Source organism: Salvelinus alpinus, chromosome 21 (genome assembly GCF_045679555.1).
Source record: "Salvelinus alpinus chromosome 21, SLU_Salpinus.1, whole genome shotgun sequence".
Classification (NCBI taxonomy): Eukaryota; Metazoa; Chordata; class Actinopteri; order Salmoniformes; family Salmonidae; genus Salvelinus; species Salvelinus alpinus.
This window is the reverse complement of record NC_092106.1, coordinates 33,513,728-33,537,477: the sequence shown is the minus strand read 5'-3', so window position 1 is coordinate 33,537,477 and position 23,750 is coordinate 33,513,728. Positions and strand designations below refer to the sequence as shown.

Below are 23,750 nucleotides of genomic sequence, written 5' to 3'. Positions count from 1 at the left end.
CATACATGTGTCCCTGCAACACTACTGGCTCAAAAAACATTCTCCATTCTGAATCGCTCTTCATCAGGGACACCGTGGATACAAGTGTTCCATTTCTCACTAATGTTGTTGTGTTCTCAAATAACCATTGCAGTTCTAACTACTGTATTCGGAGAACTGTAGAGTTTAGGTGACATATACTTATAAGGAAGTGAGAGTTTCAATTGTCTGTGACATTAACTGACCCCCACCCCCTCAGCACACACAACAATGATGTGTATAAACATTAGGTGACCGATGGGGTGCTGTATTGAAGCCACCAGGCAGCCATCTTGGTACTCCTCCTCAATTGTAAAAAAAAAAAAAAAAAAAAAAAAGGTTATGGGAGCTATGGAAAGTCATTTATTAATGTCTACATTCGTTTTTGACATTTATTCGATTTCAGGCACTTTAATTCATACTTTTAAATTATATGTAAGCTAAACATAAAAAGTATACATTTTGTATTAATAATGTTACTGTCCCCACTACAACCCACTACAACAATAAAACATACTTAAATACTAGTTATTTTGTCCTTGAAACATTTAATTTAAATACTGTAGAATTCCATTCATTTATAAGGAGGACTATTTCTACTAGGGAGGGCAAATATGGCCAACCGGTGGCTTCAAACCCTCTCAATGGCCAATGCCATCTAGGGTTTATATACATAATTGACTCACACACACACACACAACTACGAACAAACACTGCTGTGGTGAGGGACCATATCCTGATAACATTACTCACTTTGCCATAGTAGTAAAGGTTATTAAACTACAAAAGCGAAACGACTTCCCCTGACCACACCCTCCAGCATGCTTTGCAATGAAGAACTGCATGCGTGTGCTGAGAACACTTGACAAACCAACCTCTCCGACTTCACACTCAATTCCGGCTGTTAAGAAAGGCAAAGCCTGGACATGGTAAGAATGCCTTTATTTCACCATTATAAGCTTTATAAGCTGTTACAAATATGTACAGCTCTTCCAGACTGGCTTGTAGTGGATGTACTAGTGTTGTTGTAGCCTTACTTAGAGAATACAACACACATTTTAACTAAGCAATGCAATAGAATAGATGGTATTCAGTTTTGCTTACTGAAACAGACAACTGTGAGTATAAATCATGTCATTAAATGAATGGAGGCTGTTGGCGTTTTGGGGTTATTAACCTAAGCAATAGCTGTAGCGATTTGAATCATACTCTTGGGTTGATAGTAGTATCTGGAGAAATACAGATAACAGACTAAGGACCCACAGAAAATGACAAGTATTGGCAAAAGATCTGATCTGATTGTGTCAGAATGGCTATAGGTGTGAGACTACTGTCTGCAACATGCTCAGTGGACCATTAATGTAAACACGTGCATGCTTATGTTATGCATCAATCTACCACGGCCAAGGGCTGTTCTTAAGCACAACGCAACACGGAGTTCCTGGATACAGCCCTTAGCTGTGGTATACTGGCCATCTACCACAAACCCCCGAGGTGACTTATTGCTGTTATGAACTGGGTATCAGTGTAATTAGAGCAGTAAAAATAAATGTATTGTCATACCGTGAAAAACCACGGCTTTCAGCCAATCAGCATTCAGGGCTCGAACCCACCTAGCAATATATTTAGTTTACTGCACTTGTATTTTACACAGTTGTGCTATTGATGATACAGTCCCCTGTATTAATGAAACTCATCCTACAAGCTGATACCATAACAATGGGGCTCTATACTTCTGGAGATTCCCCTTGGCTTATTAATTAGAAACTTATCTGACAAGCTACGTAGTTCCCTCAGTCTGTCCCCGCACATATCCCTCCTCTGGCCTGTCATATTCCATCGATGCAATAGTTGTATGTCTTTATTCGCAAGTAGTTAACGCATAATAAAATCTTTACTTCCAAGAGAATGTGTTAAAGACACACAACTGAGTAATGGAAGTGTTTGACTGATTGTCTTCAGATTGACACTAAACCAGTCAAACCCACAACTCTAGACATCTATCCTTAACCACCTATCCCTGAGAGGAATCATTAACCATAACCACAAATATCTGGAGGCACTAGTACAGCACCAACCCGTCCAATCATTCTATTTGTGTGCATTTAATCCTATCCCATAGCTGAAAGATAGATCACTTTAGAAAAAGTGGGCTCTGAGCATAGGCCTACCCACACAGTAGCATTATGTGCTTATTGCCTACTGTACTTGCAGCCCAAAGAGAACAATATGTTTCCTGAAGTAACTCCCTTCCTTTAGGGTTTTCTTGACTGAATATTAGAAAACAAAGTAACCACGGAGACAGAATTTCCCCCAATGCCCATTCATTTTGTTTTTATGATAAATATAGAATGAAGATTTTTCTTAATAACTTTATTTTTATATCACTATATTAGCTGAGGATTAATAAGCAAACTCTGCGTCATTTATGATCGTGTTCATCATGATATAAATCTGATCGTATGATATCTGATCATTGGCTGTGAGTGCTACTGTTTGATCTAATGTGTGTGTGTGTGTGTGTGTGTGTGTGTGTGTGTGTGTGTGTGTGTGTGTGTGTGTGTGTGTGTGTGTGTGTGTGTGTGTGTGTGTGTGTGTGTGTGTGTGTGTGTGTGTGTGTGTGTGTGTGTGTGTGTGTGTGTGTGTGTGTGTGTGTGTGTGTGTGTGTGTGTGTTTTCTACAGGTCTATGGGATGTTTATGCAATGGCTACTTCGGTAAGGTGTGCTCACTTATTATACTGTGGGATCATTATTAATATGGCGGGATTGTGCCTGAGCTATATTTATATCTCTAAATCTTGGTTATTTGCAAAGAATTTGATTTACATATACCTGTATTGCTATCCACTATCTAGAGTCACGATTCTTCACACCTTTGTTTACATTGGTGTGTGTGTGTGTGGTGATGGTATTTGATAGACAGCATGCTGCTGTGGGTCTCCAATTAAATGGAAATCATTTCTGTTTTCTGGGTGCTAAAGCTTTCCAGGTACAGTATACCTTCCTGAAAGCTGGAGTCTCATACTTAGAGGGTATTGTGGCAGTAATTAAAGGACAGTAATATTTCTGTTAATAGGAAATAAGTATAAGAAATATCCTATTAAATGACTAATATGTAATTATACGATAGGAATGCTACTGTAATACTGACAGTGACCTCACCTAACAGTACTCGGCTGATTTTACTGTTGTTACGGTTTCCAACAGGTGTGTCCTCTTCCTGGTATCGCTGCCATTTCTTCAAAGTAAAGGTAAGTGGTGAGCCAAGTGACATGAACATGACATCATAACAAACAAGCCATTACCTGCCATGACTTTATCTTTCAGAGCTTTACTGTTGAAGATGTGTGGCTGAGTTTGTGTGTGTGTCTACATGTACACTGAGTGCACAAAACATTAGGAACACCTGTTCTTTCCAAGTCATAGACTGACCAGGTGAATCCAGGTGAAAGCTATGTCCCTTATTGATGTCACTTGTTAAATCCACTTCAATCAGTGTAGATGAAGGGGAGGAGAAAGATTAAAGAAGGATTTTTAAGCCTTGAGACAATTGAGACATGGATTGTGTATGTGTGGCATTCAGAGGGTGAATGGGGAAGACAACATATTTAAGTGCCTTTGAACGGTGGTATGGTAGTAGGTGCCAGTTTTTGTCAAGAACTGCAACGCTCCTGGGATTTTCGTGCTCAACAATTTCCAGTGTGTATCAAGAATGGTCCACCACCCAAAGGACATCCAGCCTACCAGACAACTGTGGGAAGCATTGGAGTTAACATGGGCCAGCATCCCTGTGGAACGCTTTCGACACTTTGTAGAGTTCATGCCTCGACGAATTGAGGCTGTTCTGATGGCAACTCAATATTAGGAAGGTGTCCTTAATGTTTTGTACACTCAGTGTATGTGTGTATTTGTGTATGTTGTCTCTGTGAGATTTGATTTGTAGTAAGATTATCTGAACCATGATGTATTCTATTCAGTAGAAGGGAATCTACCAGACAGATGAGAGAAAGGGCAAAAGTGGCAGCTAGATTGGGAAGTAAAATACAGAAGTCACCAAAAAAGACCCTGCCTAATGTCTACCCTCACACCCACACAACCCCACAACCTAACTCTCTGGCATATCCCTCCCGTGACCTCTCTCCCTCTCTCTCAGATGTCACCATGGTGATAGGAGAGGTGGGCGGGGCTGTGACTATCCCCTGTACCTCAGACATCTGTGAGAACGATCTGGTCTTCATGTACGTACAGAGACCTGGTTCCAACGGAAATAATTCCCAGTTCATTAATGGCTACCATATGAATAAGGTCTTAGACCCTAAGGAGTACACTTACCGTACGAAAGTAGACCCCAAACAGCTAACAATGACGCTGTTGAGTTTATTGCCATCAGATGAGGGGCTGTACGAGTGTCACATTCAATACAAAACCAAGAAGAAGCAGGAGAACATACAGCTCAATGTGACAGGTAAGCTTACCTCAGTTAGAACTCTCTTTCCTTGTTTGTGTTTAATTCATTTTTCTATGTGAAACATGGCTTTCTGGATGAAAGAGAACATTATTTTTTGCTGTCAGATGTGTGCTTGTAATAGCCCAAACCATAGATACATTCACTAAAAATAAAATACAAAAAGAAAGCTGTAAATTGGTTATCACTTAGACAGACTGTCTCTCAGCTCTGAGAGAGAGAGAGGGTGCTGTTATGGCTATCACTTAGACAGACTGTCTCTCAGCTCTGACAGAGAGAGAACGTGCTGTTTTGGCTATCACCTACACAGGCTGTCTCTCAGCTCTGACAGAGAGAGAACGTGCTGTTTTGGCTATCACTTAGACAGGCTGTCTCTCAGCTCTGAGAGAGAGAGAACGTGCTGTTTTGGCTATCACTTAGACAGGCTGTCTCTCAGCTCTGAGAGAGAGAGAACGTGCTGTTTTGGCTATCACTTAGACAGGCTGTCTCTCAGCTCTGACAGAGAGAGAGAATGTGCTGTTTTGGCTTTCACTTAGACAGACTGTCTCTCAGCTCTGAGAGAGAGAGAACGTGCTGTTTTGGCTATCACTTAGACAGGCTGTCTCTCAGCTCTGACAGAGAGAGAACGTGCTGTTTTGGCTATCACTTAGACAGGCTGTATCTCAGCTCTGAGAGAGAGAGAGCGTGCTGTTTTGGCTATCACTTAGACATGCTGTCTCTCAGCTCTGACAGAGAGAGAGAACGTGCTGTTTTGGCTATCACTTAGACAGGCTGTCTCTCAGCTCTGAGAGAGAGAGAACGTGCTGTTTTGGCTATCACTTACACAGGCTGTCTCTCAGCTCTGACAGAGAGAAGGAGAACGTCCTTTTTTGGCTATCACTTAGACAGGCTGTCTCTCAGCTCTGACAGAGAGAGAACGTGCTGTTTTGGCTATCACCTACACAGGCTGTCTCTCAGCTCTGACAGAGAGAGAACGTGCTGTTTTGGCTATCACTTAGACAGGCTGTCTCTCAGCTCTGAGAGAGAGAGAACGTGCTGTTTTGGCTATCACTTAGACAGGCTGTCTCTCAGCTCTGAGAGAGAGAGAACGTGCTGTTTTGGCTATCACTTAGACAGGCTGTCTCTCAGCTCTGACAGAGAGAGAGAATGTGCTGTTTTGGCTTTCACTTAGACAGACTGTCTCTCAGCTCTGAGAGAGAGAGAACGTGCTGTTTTGGCTATCACTTAGACAGGCTGTCTCTTAGCTCTGACAGAGAGAGAACGTGCTGTTTTGGCTATCACTTAGACAGGCTGTCTCTCAGCTCTGAGAGAGAGAGAGCGTGCTGTTTTGGCTATCACTTAGACATGCTGTCTCTCAGCTCTGACAGAGAGAGAGAACGTGCTGTTTTGGCTATCACTTAGACAGGCTGTCTCTCAGCTCTGAGAGAGAGAGAACGTGCTGTTTTGGCTATCACTTAGACATGCTGTCTCTCAGCTCTGACAGAGAGAGAGAACGTGCTGTTTTGGCTATCACTTAGACAGGCTGTCTCTCAGCTCTGAGAGAGTGAACGTGCTGTTTTGGCTTTCACTTAGACAGACTGTATCTCAGCTCTGAGAGAGAGAGAGCGTGCTGTTTTGGCTATCACTTAGACAGGCTGTCTCTCAGCTCTGAGAGAGAGAGAACGTGCTGTTTTGGCTATCACTTAGACATGCTGTCTCTCAGCTCTGACAGAGAGAGAGAACGTGCTGTTTTGGCTATCACTTAGACAGACTGTCTCTCAGCTCTGAGAGAGAGAGAACGTGCTGTTTTGGCTATCACTTAGACAGGCTGTCTCTCAGCTCTGACAGAGAGAGAACGTGCTGTTTTGGCTATCACTTAGACAGGCTGTATCTCAGCTCTGAGAGAGAGAGAGTGTGCTGCTTTGGCTATCACTTAGACAGGCTGTCTCTCAGCTCTGACAGAGAGAGAACGTGCTGTTTTGGCTATCACTTAGACAGGCTGTCTCTCAGCTCTGACAGAGAGAAGGAGAACGTCCTTTTTTGGCTATCACTTAGACAGGCTGTCTCTCAGCTCTGAGAGACAGAGAACGTGCTGTTTTGGCTATCACTTAGACAGACTGTCTCTCAGCTCTGAGAGAGAGAGAACGTGCTGTTTTGGCTATCACTTAGACAGGATGTCTCTCAGCTCTGAGAGAGAGAGAACGTGCTGTTTTGGCTATCACTTAGACAGACTGTCTCTCAGCTCTGAGAGAGAGAGAGCGTGCTGTTTTTGGCTATCACTTAGACAGGCTGTATCTCAGCTCTGAGAGAGAGAGAGCGTGCTGTTTTGGCTATCACTTAGACATGCTGTCTCTCAGCTCTGACAGAGAGAGAGAACGTGCTGTTTTGGCTATCACTTAGACAGGCTGTCTCTCAGCTCTGAGAGAGAGAGAACGTGCTGTTTTGGCTATCACTTAGACATGCTGTCTCTCAGCTCTGACAGAGAGAGAGAACGTGCTGTTTTGGCTATCACTTAGACAGGCTGTCTCTCAGCTCTGAGAGAGTGAACGTGCTGTTTTGGCTTTCACTTAGACAGACTGTATCTCAGCTCTGAGAGAGAGAGAGCGTGTTGTTTTGGCTATCACTTAGACAGGCTGTCTCTCAGCTCTGAGAGAGAGAGAACGTGCTGTTTTGGATATCACTTAGACATGCTGTCTCTCAGCTCTGACAGAGAGAGAGAACGTGCTGTTTTGGCTATCACTTAGACAGACTGTCTCTCAGCTCTGAGAGAGAGAGAACGTGCTGTTTTGGCTATCACTTAGACAGGCTGTCTCTCAGCTCTGACAGAGAGAGAACGTGCTGTTTTGGCTATCACTTAGACAGGCTGTATCTCAGCTCTGAGAGAGAGAGAGCGTGCTGCTTTGGCTATCACTTAGACAGGCTGTCTCTCAGCTCTGACAGAGAGAGAACGTGCTGTTTTGGCTATCACTTAGACAGGCTGTCTCTCAGCTCTGACAGAGAGAAGGAGAACGTCCTTTTTTGGCTATCACTTAGACAGGCTGTCTCTCATCTCTGAGAGACAGAGAACGTGCTGTTTTGGCTATCACTTAGACAGACTGTCTCTCAGCTCTGAGAGAGAGAGAACGTGCTGTTTTGGCTATCACTTAGACAGGATGTCTATCAGCTCTGAGAGAGAGAGAACGTGCTGTTTTGGCTATCACTTAGACAGACTGTCTCTCAGCTCTGAGAGAGAGAGAGCGTGCTGTTTTTGGCTATCACTTAGACAGGCTGTCTCTCAGCTCTGACAGAGAGAGAACGTGCTGTTTTGGCTATCACTTTGACAGGCTGTCTCTCAGCTCTGACAGAGAGAGAGAGAACGTGCTGTTTTGGCTATCACTTAGACAGGCTGTCTCTCAGCTCTGAGAGACAGAGAACGTGCTGTTTTGGCTATCACTTAGACAGACTGTCTCTCAGCTCTGAGAGAGAGAGAACGTGCTGTTTTGGCTATCACTTAGACAGGCTGTCTCTCAGCTCTGAGAGAGAGAGAACGTGCTGTTTTGGCTATCACTTAGACAGACTGTCTCTCAGCTCTGAGAGAGAGAGAGCGTGCTGTTTTGGCTATCACTTAGACAGGCTGTCTCTCAGCTCTGACAGAGAGAGAACGTGCTGTTTTGGCTATCACTTAGACAGACTGTCTCTCAGCTCTGACAGAGAGAGAACGTGCTGTTTTGGCTATCACTTAGACAGACTGTCTCTCAACTCTGAGAGAGAGAGAACGTGCTGTTTTGGCTATCACTTAGACAGGCTGTCTCTCAGCTTTGACAGAGAGAGAACGTGCTGTTTTGGCTATCACTTAGACCGACTGTCTCTCAGCTCTGACAGAGAGTGAACGTGCTGTTTTGGCTATCGCTTAGACAGACTGTCTCTCAGCTCTGAGAGAGAGAGACCGTGCTATTTTGGCTATCACTTAGACAGACTGTCTCTCACCTCTGAGAGAGAGAGAGAACGTGCTGTTTTGGCTATCACTTAGACACGCTGTCTCTCAGCTCTGACAGAGAGAGAATGTGCTGTTTTGGCGATCACTTAGACAGACTGTCTCTCAGCTCTGACAGAGAGAGAACGTGCTGTTTTGGCTATCACTTAGACAGAATGTCTCTCAGCTCTGAGAAAGAGAGAGAACGTGCTGTTTTGGCTATCACTTAGACAGACTGTCTCTCAGCTCTGACAGAGAGAGAACGTGCTGATTTGGCTATCACTTAGACAGACTGTCTCTCACCTCTGAGAGAGAGAGAGAACGTGCTGTTTTGGCTATCACTTAGACAGGCTGTCTCTCATCTCTGAGAGAGAGAGAACGTGCTGTTTTGGCTATCACTTAGACAAGCTGTCTCTCAGCTCTGAGAGAGAACGTGCTGTTTTGGCTATCACTTAGACAGACTGTCTCTCAGCTCTGAGAGAGAGAGAACGTGCTGTTTTGGCTATCACTTAGACAGGCTGTCTCTCATCTCTGAGAGAGAGAGAACGTGCTGTTTTGGCTATTACTTAGACAAGCTGTATCTCAGCTCTGAGAGAGAGAGAGCGTGCTGTTTTGGCTATCACTTAGACATGCTGTCTCCCAGCTCTGACAGAGAGAGAACGTGCTGTTTTGGCTATCACTTAGACAGGCTGTCTCTCAGCTCTGACAGAGAGAGAGAACGTGCTGTTTTGGCTCTCACTTAGACAGGCTGTCTCTCAGCTCTGAGAGAGAGAGAGAACGTGCTGTTTTGGCTATCACTTAGACAGACTGTCTCTCAGCTCTGAGAGAGAGAGAACGTGCTGTTTTGGCTATCACTTAGGCAGACTGTCTCTCAGCTCTGAGAGAGAGAGAACGTGCTGTTTTGGCTATCACTTAGGCAGACTGTCTCTCAGCTCTGAGCGAGAGAGAGCGTGCTGTTTTGGCTATCACTTAGACAGGCTGTCTCTCAGCTCTGACAGAGAGAGAACGTGCTGTTTTGGCTATCACTTAGGCAGGCTGTCTCTCAGCTCTGAGAGAGAGAGAACGTGCTGTTTTGGCTATCACTTAGACAGACTGTCTCTCAGCTCTGAGAGAGAGAGAGCGTGCTGTATTGGCTATCACTTAGACAGGCTGTCTCTCAGCTCTGACAGAGAGAGAACGTGCTGTTTTGGCTATCACTTAGACAGGATGTCTCTCAGCTCTGACAGAGAGAGAGTGTGTTTCTTTGCCCTTTGTGTTTTCAGGAAGTAAAACTAAGATAACATAAAATCCCTTCCAATTGGTCCATAACAGCATTTTCTCTTTTCTTTCCACTCTCCTCCCTCTTTATCTCTATATCTCTCCCCCTCTACAGCCAACTACAGCATCCCCATTGTAACAGTGGCCTGTGACAACGTCAGTTGCTTGGTGACGTGTTCCTCCGACAGTGGTTACCCTCTTAGGGACATTGAGTGGAGCCTAAACCCTCCTCTGAACCAGAGCCAATGGAGAGTAGTGAACAGCAGTGAAGTGAGAGACTCGGCCTCTATGCTGTTCTCTGTCTTCAGTTCCATATCTGTCAACTGCTCCTCCGGACTCCGGCTGAACCTCAGCTGTGCTGTAAGGGGTGCCCTCTCACAGGAACACACTGTCTGTGAGTACTGAGACAGTGTGTCTCTATCACTTTGTCCTTAAAGGAAAACTCCACAAAAAAATATCTCAAATACAGAAGTCATCCCCTTATGATGCATTTTGCATCATATAATGTACGATGCAAAATGCATCATATGGGGATGACTTCTGTGTTTTGAAAGTTACATAACATGGAAACTTGATTGTTGACAAGCAAAACATTTTGGGACTACAGTATGTCAATCAAACAGAAACCCAGCCTAAAACCCCAAACAGCAAGCAATGAAGATGTAGAAGCACGGTGGCTACGAAAACCTCCCTAGAAAGGCCGGAACATAGGAAGAAACCTATAGAGGAACCAGGCTATGAGGGGTGGCCAGTCCTCTTCTGGCTGTGCCGGGTGGATATTATAACAGAAAATGGCCAAGATGTTCAAACGTTCATAGATGACAATCAGGGTCAGATATTAATAATCACAGTGGTTGTGGAGGGTGCAACAGGTCAGCACCTCAGGAGTAAATGTCATTTGGCTTTTCATAGCCGATCATTCAGAATTAGAGACAGCAGGTGTGGCAGACAGGGAGTCCAAAACAACAGGTCCGGGACGAGGTAGCACGTCCAGTGAATAGCCCTGACCTGTTCACTGGAAGTGCTACCTTGTCCCAGACCTGCTGTTTTCCAAAACCGCAGGCAGAACAGTTGAAACTAGAGCAGCAGCATGACCAGGTGGACTGGGGACAGCAAGGAGTCATCAAGCCAGGTAGTCCTGAGTCATGGTCCTATGGAAAGAAAGAAAGAGAAAGAGAGAAAAAGGGAGAGAGAGAATAAGAGGGAGCATACTTAAGTTAACACAGGACACCAGATAAGACAGAAGAAACACTCCAGATATAACAGACTGATCCTAGCCCGCCGACACATAAACTATTACAGCATAAATACTGGAGGCTGAGACAGGAGGGGTCGGGAGACACTGTGGCCCTGTCCGACGATACCCCTGGACAGGGCCAAACAGGCAGGATATAACCCCACTCACTTTGCCAAAGCACAGCCCCCACACCACTAGAGGGATATCTTCAACCACCAACCTATTACCCTGAGACAAGGCCAAGTATAGCCCACGAAGATCTCCTCTACGGCGCCAACCCGGACAGGAAGATCACGTCAGTGACTCAACCCACTCAAGTGACGCACCCCTCCTAGGGACGGCATGGAAGAGCACCAGTAAGCCAGTGACTCAGCCCCCATAATAGGGTTAGAGACAGAGAATCCCAGTGGAGAGAGAGGAACCAGCCAGGCAGAGACAGCATTGGCAGTTCGTTGCTCCAGTGCCTTTCCGTTCACCTTTACACCCCTGGGCCAGACTACACTCAATCATAGAACCTACAGAAGAGATGAGTATTCAATAAAGACTTAAAGGTCGAGACGGAGTCTGCGTCTCTCACATGGATACGCAGACCATTCCATAAAAATGGAGCTCTATAAGAGAAAGTCCTGCCTCCAGCTGTTTGCTTATATTCTAGGGCCTGCTTCTTGTGACCGTAGCGTACGTGTAGGTATGTACGGCAGGACCAAATTAGAGAGATACAGTGGGGAGAACAAGTATTTGATACACTGCCGATTTTGCAGGTTTTCCTACTTACAAAGCATGTAGAGGTCTGTAATTTTTATCATAGGTACACTTCAACTGTGAGAGACAGAATCTAAAACAAATATCCAGAAAATCACATTGTATGATTTTTAAGTAATTAATTTGCATTTTATTGCATGAAATAAGTATTTGATACATCAGAAAAGCAGAACTTAATTTTTGGTACAGAAACCTTTGTTTGCAATTACAGAGATCATACATTTCCTGTAGTTCTTGACCAGGTTTGCACACACTGCAGCAGGGATTTTGGCCCACTCCTCCCTACAGACCTTCTCCAGATCCTTCAGGTTTGGGGGCTGTCGCTGGGCAATACGGACTTTCAGCTCCCGCCAAAGATTTTCTATTGGGTTCAGGTCTGGAGACTGGCTAGGCCACTCCAGGACCTTGAGATGCTTCTTACGGAGCCACTCCTTAGTTGCCCTGGCTGTGTGTTTCGGGTCGTTGTCATGCTGGAAGACCCAGCCACGACCCATCTTCAATGCTCTTACTGAGGGAAGGAGGTTGTTGGCCAAGATCTCGCGATACATGGCCCCATCCATCCTCCCCTCAATACGGTGCAGTCGCCCTGTCCCCTTTGCAGAAAAGCATCCCCAAAGAATGATGTTTCCACCTCCATGCTTCACGGTTGAGATGGTGTTCTTGGGGTTGTACTCATCCTTCTTTTTCCTCCAAACACGGCGAGTGGAGTTTAGACCAAAAAGCTATATTTTTGTCTCATCAGACCACATGACCTTCTCCCATTCCTCCTCTGGATCATCCAGATGGTCATTGGCAAACCTCAGAAGGACCTGGACATGCGCTGGCTTGAGCAGGGGGACCTTGCGTGCGCTGCAGGATTTTAATCCATGACGGCGTAGTGTGTTACTAATGGTTTTCTTTGAGACTGTGGTCCCAGCTCTCTTCAGGTCATTGACCAGGTCCTGCCGTGTAGTTCTGGGCTGATCCCTCACCTTCCTCATGATCATTGATGCCCCACGAGGTGAGATCTTGCATGGAGCCCCAGACCGAGGGTGATTGACCGTCATCTTGAACTTCTTCCATTTTCTAATAATTGCGCCAACAGTTGTTGCCTTCTCACCAAGCTGCTTGCCTATTGTCCTGTAGTCCATCCTAGCCTTGTGCAGGTCTACAATTTTATCCCTGATGTCCTTACACAGCTCTCTGGTCTTGGCCATTGTGGAGAGGTTGGAGTCTGTTTGATTGAGTATGTGGACAGGTGTCTTTTATACAGGTAACGAGTTCAAACAGGTGCAGTTAATACAGGTAATGAGTGGAGAACAGGAGGGCTTCTTAAAGAAAAACGAACAGGTCTGTGAGAGCCGGAATTCTTACTGGTTGGTAGGTGATCAAATACTTATGTCATGCAATAAAATGCAAATTAATTACTTAAAAATCATACAATGTGATTTTCTGGATTTTTGTTTTAGATTCCGTCTCTCACAGTTGAAGTTTACCTATGATAAAAATTACAGACCTCTACATGCTTTGTAAGTAGGAAAACCTGCAAAATCGGCAGTGTATCAAATACTTGTTCTCCCCACTGTAGGTAGGAGCAAGTCCATGTAATGCTTTGTAGGTTTGCAGTAAAATCTTGGAATAAGCCCTACCTTTAACAGGAAGCCAGTGTAGAGAGGCTAGCAATATGATCACATTTTTTGGTTCTAGTCAATAAAATCTAGCAGCTGTGTTTAGCACTAACTGAAGTGTATTTAGTGCTTTATCCAGATAGCCGGAAAGTAGAGCATTGCAGTAGTCTAATTTAGAAGTGACAAAAGCATGGATACATTTTTCAGATTTTTCTAAAAGTTTCTGATTTTTGCAATGTTACGAAGATGGAAAAAAGCGGTCCTTGAAATATTCTTGATCTGTTCGTCAAAAGAGAGATCAGGGTCCAGAGTAACACTGAGGTCCTTCACAGTTTTATTTGAGATGCCTGTACAACCATCAAGATGAATTGTCAGATCTAACAGAAGATCTCTTTGTTTCTTGGAACCTAGAACTGGCATCTCTGTTTTGTCCGTTTGAAAGTAAAACATTTGCCTTTTAGTGAGTTTGGTACACATCCGGTGGATAGGTAGCGGTTTATTAAGTTCAACATAGGTGGGCCAAGCACAGGAAGAAGCTCTTTCAGTAGTTTAGTTGGAATAGGGTCCAATATGCAGCTTGAAGGTTTAGAGGCCAAGACAATTTTCATCAATGGGTCAAGAGATATAGTATTAACGAACTTGAGTGTCTCCCTTGATCCTAGGTCCTGGCAGTGTTGTGCAGACTCAGAACAACTGAGCTTTGGAGAAATATGCAGATTTAAAGAGGACTTTGTAATTTGCTTTCTAATGATCATGATATTTTTGTCAAAGAAGTTCATGAATTGATCACTGCTGAAGTGAAAGCCATCCTCTCTTGGGTAATGCTGCTTTTCAGTTAGCTTGGTGACAGTATACATATTTTCTTTTGGATTGTTCTTATTCTCCTCAGTTAAGTTGGAAAAATAAGATGATCGAGCAGCAGTGAGGGTGTCACGTTCCTGACCTGTTTTCTCTTGTTTTGTATTTATTTGGTATGGTCAGGGCGTGAGTTGGGTGGGTTGTCTATGTGTTGTTTTCTATGTTGGGGTTTTGAGTGTTCGGCCTGGTATGATTCTCAATCAGAGGCAGCTGTCAATCGTTGTCCCTGATTGAGAATCATACTTAGGCAGCCGGGGTTTCACGTGTGTTTTTGTGGGTGTTTGTTCTTGTGTCAGTGTTTCGCCACACAGGACTGTCACGGTAGTTATTCTTTGTTATTTTGTATCGCATATTGTTTTGTTGTTATTAAATCACTATGGAAACTAACCACTCTGCGTATTGGTCCGATCCGTCTCGCCTCTCCTCGTCCGAGGAGGAGGAAGAAAATGACTATCGTAACAGAGGGCTCTTCGATACTGCACGGTACTGTCTTTCCAAACTAGTCGGAAGACTTCCTGTTTGGTGTAGCGCCATTTCCGTTCCAATTTTCTGGAAGCTTGCTTCTGGGCTCGGGTATTTTCTGTATACCAGGGAGCTAATTTCTTATGAAAAATGTTATTTAATTTTAGGGGTGCGACTGCATCTAGGGTATTACGAAAGGTTAAAATGAGTTCCTCAGTTGTAATAAAAGGGTGGTTCAATAGTCCAGGATTACGAGGAAAAACATTAAGGTCCCAAATATTTATTCCACGGGACAAAACTAGGTCCAGAGTGTTACTGTGGCAGTGAGTAGGTCTGGAGAAATGTTGGACAAAACCCACTGAGTTGATGATGGCTCCAAAAGCCTTTTGGAGTGGGTCTGTGAACTTTTCCATGTGAAAATTAAAGTCACCAAAAATGTGAATATTATTTGCCAAGACTACAAGGTCCCGATAGGAATTCAGGGAACTCAGTAAAGAACGCTGTATACGGCCCAGGAGGCCTGTATAAACAGTAGCTATAAAAAGTGATTGAGTTGGCTGTGTAGATTTCATGACTAGAAGCTCAAAAGATGAAAACGTAGTCATTTATTTTTTTGTAAATTGAAATTTGCTATCGGAAATGCTAGAAACACCTCCTCCTTTGCGGGATACACGGGGGATATGGTCACTAGTGTCACCAGGAGGAGAGGCCTCATTTAAAACAGTCAATTCATCAGGCTTAAGCCATGTTTCAGTCAGGCCAATCACATCAAGAGTATTATTAGTTCATTCAAAAATGACAGGAATGGAGGAGGTCTTTATTCCAGTGAGATTGCTAAGGCAAACACCGCCATGTTAAATTTTGCCCAACCTAGATTGAGGCACAGACACGGTCTCAATGGGGATAGCTGAGCTGACTACACTGACTATGCCTGTGGCAGACTCCGCTAAGCTGGCAGGGTGGCTAACAGCCTGCTGCCTGGCCTGCACAATATCTCATTGTGGAGCTAGAGGAGTTAGAGCCCTGTCTATGTTCATAGATAAGATGAGAACACCCCTCCAACTAGGATGGAGTCTGTCACTCCTAAACAGGCCAGGCCTGGGCCAGTTTGTGGGTGAGTCACAGAAAGAGGGCCAATTATCTACAAATTCTATCTTTTGGGAGGGGCAGAAAACTGATTTCAACCAGCGATTGAGTTGTGAGACTCTGCTGTAGAGCTCATCACTCATCACTCACTGGGAGGGGGAAAAATACAATTACTAAATGCTGACACATCTTTCTAGCTGATTTACACGCTGAAGCTTTGTTGCGCTTGGTGACCTCTGACTGTTTCATCCTAACATTGTTGGTGCCGACGTGGATAACAATATCCCTATACTCTCTACTCTCGCCAGTTTTCAGATTAGCCTTAACGTCGGTAGCCCTGCCCCCTGGTAAACATGATCACTGGATGATTATTTTTAAGTCTAATACTACGGGTAATGGAGTCGCCAATGACTAGGGTGTTCAATTTGTCCGAGCTAATGGTGGGAGGCTTCGGGGTCTCAGACCCGGTAACGGGTGGAGGAGAGACCAGAGAAGACTCGGACTCTGAATCCGACTCGTTGCCGGTTGAAAGTCTCTGTCGGCTGAATGAGCGACACCAGTTGAGCATTCCTACAGCATTTCCTTCCAGAAGCCATGAGAAAGTTGTCCGGCTGCGGGGACCGTGCGAGGGGATTTATACTACTATCTGTACTTACTGGTGGCACAGATGCTGTTTCATCCTTTCCTACACTGAAATGACCCTTGCATGACAATTGCGTCTGAAGCTGGGCTTGCAGCACAGCTATCCTCACCGTAAGGCGATCGTTCTCCTGTATATTAGGAGTACAACGACTGCAATTAGAAGGCATAATGTTAATATTACTACTTAGCTTCGGCTGGTGGAGGTCGTGTAGAAACATGTCCGAGGTGAAAAACTTGAATTAAAAATTAGAGCGAGGGAAAAATATAAAACGGTAATTGAAAAGTAAAAACCGTAAAGTTGGCAGGTAGCAAAGAAACGTTAGCAACAAACCGCACAGCAGCATGTAAACAAGTCCACAAGTTATGTCAACAATGGACTAATGAAACAAATACCAAAATATAGTTTTGGATGTGGATTTCCTTGAAATGTGTACCTTTATAAATTTATGTCAAGCAATTTACAATGAAAACCAACATTTTATTCTCTTCTACTATAGGCTGGCCTCAGACAGGTTCTCCTGGTGTGTATGTGACCTCTGCCGTTGTGGCTGGTGCTGTTGCTCTGCTGTGTTTGCTGCTGGCTGGGCTGTTTGTCTTCAAGGAAAGGAAGGCTCGGACAGCCAGAGTTGATCAAGGTAACTCACCTACAATAGTGTAAAAACACAGTATTGGCCCTTGGAAATGGGACAGATAAAATAGAAATACCTACTATACATCATCACATTTGTCTTTTTTATCTGAGAAATGTATTCAGCAACCACGTTCGTTTTTTATAATATTGCCAGTGCTTTAGACACTAAAATTAAATGTGCTGCTTTGTTTGTGGACCTGTTGTACTTGCCATTTTACTGAATAAGTTGTCCTCAATAGGCCTGAGCTCTGACGCCTGTTCATGGTTTCATGATTATCTTAGTGACAGATCTCAGGCCAACGTGATTGATGGGGTTAAGTCTGAATTTCTTGAAGGTGTACAACAGCGGTTGATTTTGGGAACTGTTCTCTTTAGTATTTACATAAACACCATTGGTCAATCTGTTAAACTACATCTATTTAACTAGGCAAGTCAGTTTAGAACAAATTCTTATTTTCAGTGACAGCCTAGGAACAGTGGGTTAACTGCCTTGTTCAGGGGCAGAACAACAGATTTTTACCTTGCCAGCTCGGGGATCTTGCAACCTTTCAGTTACTAGTCCAACGCTCTAACCACTAGGCTACGCTGCCGCCGCAGATGTACACGGATATATGCGCATGATAGTATTATGTATGCTACTTACCTGACGGGCTGCATCAAAACTAGAATCAGATTTTAGAGCTATGCAGGAATCCATTGCTGATTTAAAGCGTGTGCTTAATACGCCCAAAACTAAATAAAGTATGGTTCTCCAACCGAACGGAATGCAGCATATAAAGAATTGGGAACTTTATTTATATGAATTTGACCTTTAAAAAACATATAGATGAGCTGTAAGAGAAGATTTAAAGTTATCTTTTTCTACAGAAACAGATTGTGCCTTTCTCTAAGCAGTAGGAAGCAGATTATTCAGTCTATCTTTTTATCTGTTCTTGATAAAGTACAGCTGCTACTACTCTTAAACCTTTGGATGCCATCTACCATAGTGCCCTTCGTTTTGTTACAGGTGGCAGTTTTGATACTCATCACTGCATCCTATATAAAAAGGTTGGCTGGACTTCGCTAAAGACCCATAGATCTCAACATTACTCCGTTTTGATTACAAGGCCTGACTTCATAAATTTCCGTCTTATCTAAATTTGCTGTTGGAGTATAGATACCTGAGATGCCTAATCCGCTCACAGGATTGGTTAACTCTTGAGGTTCCTAAGGTCTCCCCCGAGCTAGGTAAATCTGCTTTTAGTTTTAATTATCGTATTTCTGGAAAAAATTCTAAATACATTTCATCTTCATCTGTTCTGGTTTGAGCAACTTAAAGTATTTGATTGGGGACATATTTATGAAGGATCTAACTGTTTTTCTGGGTGATTTGTGATGTTTTATTTGTGCTTCCCATGACTGTGTTTATATATACAGTACAGGTCAAAAGTTTGGACACACCTACTCATTCAAGGGCTTTTATTTATTTTTACTATCAAAACTATGAAATAACACATATGGAATCATGTAGTACCCAAAAAAGTGTTAAACAAATCAAAATATATTTTAGATTTTAGATTCTTAAAAGTAGCCACCCTTTGCACACTCTTGGCATTATCTCAACCAGCTTCACCTGGAATGCTTTTCCAACAGTCTTGAAGGAGTTCCCACATATGTATGCTGAGCACTTGTTGGATGCTTTTCCTTCAATCTGCGGTCCAACTCATCCCAAACCATCTCAATTGGGTTGAGGTCGGGTGATTGTGGAGGCCAGGTCATCTGATCCAGCACTCCATCACTCTCCTTCTTTGTCAAATAGCCCTTACACAGCCTGGCGGTGTGTTGGGTCATTGTCCATTTGAAAACAAAATGATAGTCCCACTAAGCGCAAACCAGTTGGGTTGACGCATTGCCTTAGAATGCTGTTGTAGCCATGCTGGTTAAGTGTGCCTTGAATTCTACATAAATCACAGACTGTGTCACCAGCAAAGCACCCCCACACTATCACACTTCCTCCTCCATGCTTCACGGTGGGAACCACACATGCAGAGATCATCCGTTCGCCTAATCTGCATCTCACAAAGAGATGTCACATCTCACTCTCATCGCAAATATGGACTCATCAGACCAAATGACAGATTTCCACCGGTCTAATGTCCATTGCTCGTGTTTCTTGGCCCAAGCAAGTCTCTTCTTCTTATTGGTGTCCTTTAGTAGTGGTTTCTTTGCAGCAATTCGACCATGAAGGCCTGATTCAAGCAGTCTCCTCTGAACAGTTGATGTTGAGATGTGTCTGTTACTTGAACTCTATGAAGCATTTATCTGGGCTGCAATTTCTGAGGCTGGGTACTCTAAAGAACTTATCCTCTGCAGCAGAAGTAACTCTGGGTCTTCTATTCCTGTGGTGGTCCTCATGAGAGCCAGTTTCACCATAGCGGTTGATGGTTTTTGCGACTGCACTTGAAGAAACTTTCAAAAGTTCTTGAAATTTTCCAGGTTGGCTGACCTTCATGTCTTGAAGTAATGATGGACTGTCATTTCTCTTTGCTTATTTGAGCTGTTGTTGCCAAAATATAGACTTGGTATTTTACCAAATATGGCTATCGTCTGTATAACACCCCTACCTTGTCACAACACAACTGATTGGCTCAAATGCATTAAGGAAGGAAAGGAAAAAGGAAGGAAGGGAAAAAAATCCACAAATTAACATTTAACAAGGTGCACCTTTTAATTGAAATGCATTCCAGGCGACTACTTCATGAAGACGGTTGAGAGAACGCCAAGAGTGTGCAAACCTGTTATCAAAGCAAAGGGTGGCTATTTGAAGAATCTCAAGTCTCAAATACATTTTGATTTGTTTAACACTCTTTTGTTATTACATGATTCCGTAAGTGTTATTTTATAGTTTTGATGTCTTCACTATTATTCTACAATGTATTTTTTTTTTTAATAAAGAAAAACCCTTGAATGAGTAGGTGTTCTAAAACTTTTGACCAGTAGTGTATATATATATATATATATATATAGTTTAGGTATAATGTGTATATTTATGTTGTATATTCAGAGTGCGTATGTAAAAGAGACCTGGGTGTCAATATGTATTCCCTGTTAAAATAAAGGTAATATCAAAAATGCAACATGTATAAATACATCCTGTGTTTCCAGATGCGGAGGAAGCAGCAAGGCCAGCCGAGTGAGTATGTTTCATTGTTTCACTCAAACTCAGAAGACAAAGACAAGATCAAAAAGTTGACTTTGGTTTATATAACCTCTGCAGCTGACCTGGCCAAACAGTTCAAAATGTTTGTTTTGTTAAAATCTACCTTTTCATTCCTCTCTTTTTTCATTCCTCTCTTCTCTTTCTTCCTGCTTCACAGAAGAGTACAGCTCACCTGTAGGAACCTAGATTCCTAATGGAACTTGGAGTCTGTAACGTTGCACATTTGGAACGCAGAATATGGAAGGTTATTTTATTGATATGATATCAATAAATCTGAAGTGCTGCCTTCTGATGGGACCAGGGGAAGGTCACTGAGGTGATCTAAATATTGCCTGGACTTGGTGTTGTTGAAAATGAGGTTAACTTTCCTCTCCACGCTGGAGGACAGGCTGGACATGAGAGGTGTTTTCATGATGTTGAGGAAGACTGGGAGTTGTATAAATATTTAACCAGTATGTTCAAATGACTGAGTTCCAATGAATAACTAGACATGCAATGACTGTCCTCAATGTGTGCACTATTGTAAGGCCTGGAGTTATCCAGGGAAATGTGTTAGTCAACATACATGTGGATTAGGACTAATAACCTGCACTGCACTTAAACAGAGTGTGCACTTATCAGAGGTTGACTGTATTCAACTGACTCATGTGCAATTGTAAACTGTGTAACTGTGAAGCTATCTGTGTATTAACCACAGTTTACGCAGTACAGACATGGCCACGACTTGGGGCCTGGTTCCTCTCTAGGTTTTTCCTAGGTTCCTGCCTTCTAGGGAGTTTTTCATTATCTGCGTCTGTATTGCTTGCTGTTTTTGCTAATGTAAAAAGGGCTTTATGAAGTACATTTGAGCTGATGAACGGGGGAAGTGAATGTGTTCGTCAGGAGACAAACTTATATTCCAGTTCCTATACCTGCATCTACCAGTAAGACTGAGTCCATCCCACATGTTACTGCCAGTATGAACTGGTTTTAAGGAACTACATAACATGTGCTAGTTGTTCAGTGAGACAGGAAAAGATGGATGATGAATGAAAAAATATTTACTGATTATTTCAGGATTTTAAAAAATTGGTGAATCTTTGATATGTATGCTACATATTTATGACATATTATGTTGTTCTCATGTAAAATAATCTTGAAGGCTACATAATATTTGTATCCTATTTTTGATAAGTTATGAATAAGTTATTTGTGTTAAATTATGTTTTTCGACTTTATACTAGTGCATTTTCTATTTTCTCTGCTTCGATATAATTAAAGTGACAAAGCTGTTGACAAAATTTGTTGAATTTTCTAAATCATTTCAATTTTCTAACTCAGTTACATAACTTTTGGATTGCCCAAACTCAGTAACGTAATCTGATTACTTTCAGTTACATTTGGAATACTTTCCCCTTAAGCGGCATTAGAACACAGGTGTAAAACTCATTCCACAGAGGGCAGAGTGTCTGTGGGTTTTTGCTCCTCCCTTGTACAGTACCTGATTGATGAATTAAGGTCACTAATTAGTAAGGAACCCCACACCTGGTTGTCTAAGTCTTTATTGAAAGGGGAAAAAACAAAAACCTGCAGACACTATGTGTTACATCTGCTCCTGCCACACCCTCTACTGCTCATCCTGAGTCTCATTGACCTGCCTATCACTCCCCCAGTGCTCTCTACGTCTCTGTGTGTGTGTGTGGGGGCAGAGACAGGTGTCCTGGAGTCAGAGCAGATCCCCACCAGCTGCAACCTGTCCATAATCAAGACCTCTACAAATACTCAGCCCTGCCACTTCCACGCTGTCAGATCGTAATCTCTGCTCAGTCAGTCTATGTTTCCAGCTGTTTAGATCCTGTTGTGCCTGTTTTCCCTTGCCTGATGCTGGTTTCCTCTCCGCTACAGTTCTGCCTGATCTGACTCTGGTTCCAGTCCCACGTCACGTCATCCTGCTTCTCTGTCCTGGATTCCCCACTCTACTGCTCCCTTGAATTCCCTCTCCGGACCTGCTTACCCTGTTCCAACCCCTCTCAGCCTCCGCACCTGGTTTCCTGCAACCCGCCCAAGCTTCCCCTGGCCTGCACTCCACCTTCCCCCTGTGTGTTAATACACACCTTGGTTACTTCATCCCAGTCTCCTCGTCTGAGTCTGCTCTTGGGTTCCCCTGTTCTACTCCGCGTAACACTAGGCCCTGCACGGAATGAGTTTGACACTCTTCCAATAGAAGAAGGCAAAAAGGATCCATCAAACGCATTTGGTATGTCATCATAGGGGTCTCTGACTTCAGGTGGAACAAACTTACACTGCGCCACTTTTCAATGCTGAATTGAATGTCATTGAGAACACAATGTATTTTTTCGCAAACATCCTTTCTGAATTTAAAAGTAATCTAGTTTTTCAAAAGTATCTAATCTGATTACACAATATTTTTGCTGGTAAAGTATCTGATTACCTTTTGTTTTCTGTAATCAGATTACATGTAATCAGTTACTCCCAACCCTTGTTATTGGTATAACTCCCCAACACCAAATTGCAGTATCAGTGTTCACCAGCAGATATCAGTCTCACCACATATTTATGCTGAGCCACTCTACTGACTGAAGAGACCATTATTATTGGTTAATCCGCTATCACCAAGCAACCAGTCTTATCCATGCTAAGGACGTTTTACTGTATGTGTAGATCCACTGTGTTGTTCAATGCCATTTCTTCCACCTTTGTCTCTACTGCAATCAGCTTGCTTGATTGCCTCTGAGGAGTTAAGAGATGGGGAAGATGGGAGAGGAGAGGAAAGAGAAGAGAACAGAAAATATACTGCCTCCAATCAGCAGATATAGTTTCCATGTGTATTGCGACAAGAGAGCAGTCTGGTCTGGATACTCTGACACCACTTATTGTTTACACAAACCTTGAGATTAGAGCCAACTCACACAGTGGGGAGAAACCACATCTCTTTAACTCTTTTTCTCTCTCTCTCCCACCCCCTTCGCTCCTCTTCCTCATCTCTACCCTACTTCTCCATCTCTCCCTTGAATCATTGTGCCAGTCTGTCCCTACCGTGTTTACATTAAACAGCACAATTACGCCAACCTGCTTAGACTTCAGGAATGTAACTCCCTCCCTCCTGCCCTCCCTCTCTCCTTCCTCTCCCTCCCTCCCACCTGCCTGCCCTTCCTCTCCCTCCCTCCGTCCCTCCCGCCTGCCTGCCCTTCCTCTCCCTCCCTCCCTGGTCTAACCAGAACAAAATAAATAGAGACAGAGTGCCTCCACTCATCCTCCTGGTAGACACACACCATGTTTCTCTGAGTTTAACGATAAACACGAGTAAATGAACCAGTTTGGCCTGCTTCTGCAGACATACAGGAGTAGTTAGAGGAGTCAGAAGGAAGCTGATGTAATGATGGTGGAACCCTTGAAAAATCCTTCCATTTTACACACATCTACAGACCACTGAGCTGGCACAGCTTACTGTCTGTTTTCGTTTAGATAGAGGCAACCTCTGCTCCAGTCTGCTGTGGCCGATACCATACAACAGCCTAATAAGATTATTCCACTTCAGAATCATTAGACCTGCCTTTGTGACGCTAATATCACGCCATTTCCTGTTGAATGAGGA

At 43.4% G+C, this 23,750-nt stretch overlaps 1 protein-coding gene across 2 annotated transcripts; it reads left to right on the top strand.

Moving 5' to 3' along the window:
* Positions 1-739: 739 nt before the first annotated feature.
* LOC139548270 (T-lymphocyte activation antigen CD80-like) lies at positions 740-21,435 on the top strand. Of its 2 annotated transcripts, none has more exons than XM_071357834.1 (8): positions 740-947; positions 2,702-2,738; positions 3,226-3,269; positions 4,172-4,483; positions 9,787-10,065; positions 16,823-16,960; positions 20,101-20,128; positions 20,313-21,435. In XM_071357834.1, exons 2-8 carry the CDS (start codon positions 2,722-2,724, stop codon positions 20,347-20,349), a joined length of 855 nt encoding a protein of 284 aa, XP_071213935.1. In that variant the 5' UTR covers positions 740-947; positions 2,702-2,721; the 3' UTR covers positions 20,350-21,435. The 2 variants fall into 2 exon arrangements, with proteins under 2 accessions (XP_071213935.1, XP_071213934.1); XM_071357833.1 differs by having other exon boundaries at positions 741-947; positions 2,702-2,733.
* Positions 21,436-23,750: the final 2,315 nt, after the last annotated feature.

What these genes read in the sequence shown, in the direction of transcription:
- LOC139548270 (XM_071357833.1), top strand. An exon ending in GCCATTTCTTCAAAGTAAAG is followed by an intron (nt 3,270 to 4,171) that starts GTAAGTGGTGAG and finishes CCTCTCTCTCAG; the next exon opens with ATGTCACCATGGTGATAGGA. An exon ending in GACAGCCAGAGTTGATCAAG is followed by an intron (nt 16,961 to 20,100) that starts GTAACTCACCTA and finishes CTGTGTTTCCAG; the next exon opens with ATGCGGAGGAAGCAGCAAGG.